The 1,641-nt window shown below is 34.1% G+C and overlaps 1 protein-coding gene across 1 annotated transcript in view; it reads left to right on the plus strand.

Moving 5' to 3' along the window:
• The window catches only part of LOC106476971 (glutamate receptor ionotropic, NMDA 2D-like), a gene marked incomplete at its 3' end in the record, with an annotated part of 8,388 nt that extends 7,529 nt beyond the window's left edge, over window positions 1-859 (plus strand). Inside the window, exon 6 of the mRNA XM_013937584.1 lies at window positions 678-859. Coding sequence (XP_013793038.1) covers window positions 678-859 — 182 coding nt within the window. The remainder of the gene's footprint in view (window positions 1-677) is intronic.
• Window positions 860-1,641: the final 782 nt, after the last annotated feature.

Below are 1,641 nucleotides of genomic sequence, written 5' to 3' on the forward strand. Positions count from 1 at the left end.
ATGGAATTTTATTGAGTGATTGTTGTTCACAATGTTATGATAATATTGCTGTCATGTCAGGTCATCTGTCATACGTTCAACAAAGAATTCTGAACAAAAATCCAAAAGCAGTGTTTATAAACTATGACAACCATAGATTGAACTTAGCATGTCTTCATGCGGCAAGTCAGGAAACAACAGTTATTACCTTTTTTGGTATAATTGAAGCCATTTATAATTTATTTGCTCATTCAACATCTCGATGAGACGAACTACAGCAGGAGCTTAAGATCTCTGTCAAGAGTGACTCAGAAACACAGTGTAGCGCAAGAAAAAAGGCAGTAAAAGTTGTACATGAAAAACTGGATTAATTGCTAGGACTGTTAGAGCAATTAAGTGAGAATGGCAACATGGCTGAAACAAAATGTGGTGCTCATAATATTCTGCAACGTATGCTTACATTTGATTTTATGTACTTTTGTATTTTTGGAGAAATCTTTTATCATCTATCAATCGAGTGCAGAAACGTCTTCAGGACTCAAAAATTAATTTTAGAGAAGCAGCTGTGTAGTATATAATCATAGTCTTTAACTTGTGGTGAGCTGTACGCTCTGATGTGTTGTATTTACAGTATGTACTTTGTAAGGAGCTGGACGCCCCTATTGTGATATAGTATATTAACGGTATCTAATTTTTAGGAAGCTGGACGCCTTTGTATACGACGCCACTGTCCTTGAATACCTGGCCGGACAAGACAACGAATGCAGGTTATTGACTGTTGGTTCTTGGTACGCCACTACAGGATACGGCTTTGCTCTACCCAAAAAATCCAAGTATCTTAGCATGTTTAACAAATGGATGATACATTACAGAGAAAACGGTAAGTGTTACAATGATTTTCAAAAGATGTTTACAGATAACCTAAACTTAATATCACAAAATAAATTAAATTATTACGGTATTTTTTTGAGCTTTGTATGCTGTTATTTTTATACACCATCTGAAAATTCAGCAAGTGTTCAACTGTTACCTAAAGAGTGTTAATATCCTTGACATAATTCATTATTATTAGGCCTATTACATTTTGAAGTTATAATTTATTAGTAAAGCAGAAACCCGCAAAATAACCCATTGGTGTGAAGTATTACAACATTATTTTTAACAAGATGATGTAATTATATGACTAAAATAAACCAAAGTATTATATCTCAAATTTTGTTAGTATAATCTATAAACGACCGGATGATTGAATTAGTAAAACACACGGAGATAAAAAAGCCAACCTCAAAATTGAGGTTTCGTAATAAAATACCTATTTTTGTTAATGCCTCATTCCAGTGGCGTAGCAAGGGTTCTCAGCACCCGGGGGCAAAGACACTTTTGACGCCCCCACCTCTGAAATGTTTTGATTATTTGTTTTGTGGCTCATTACCCACTTAATGACAATAACATAAAGAATTAATTACCGCCTTACACAGGCCTAAAATAAAGTCACAATATAACATCTCACGATATCACAACTGTAAACCTGGAACTAATGAAGTATAGCCTACTAGGTGTACTTACATAATTTGTAAACCATTTTGATATTTATGTCATCCAGTATTGTTCAAAGTCACATAGCTAGAGTAATCTTTCAAGCATGCAGAATACATTTCTGTT

Source organism: Limulus polyphemus, unplaced genomic scaffold, assembly GCF_000517525.1.
Source record: "Limulus polyphemus unplaced genomic scaffold, Limulus_polyphemus-2.1.2 Scaffold12332, whole genome shotgun sequence".
NCBI lineage: Eukaryota > Metazoa > Arthropoda > Merostomata > Xiphosura > Limulidae > Limulus > Limulus polyphemus.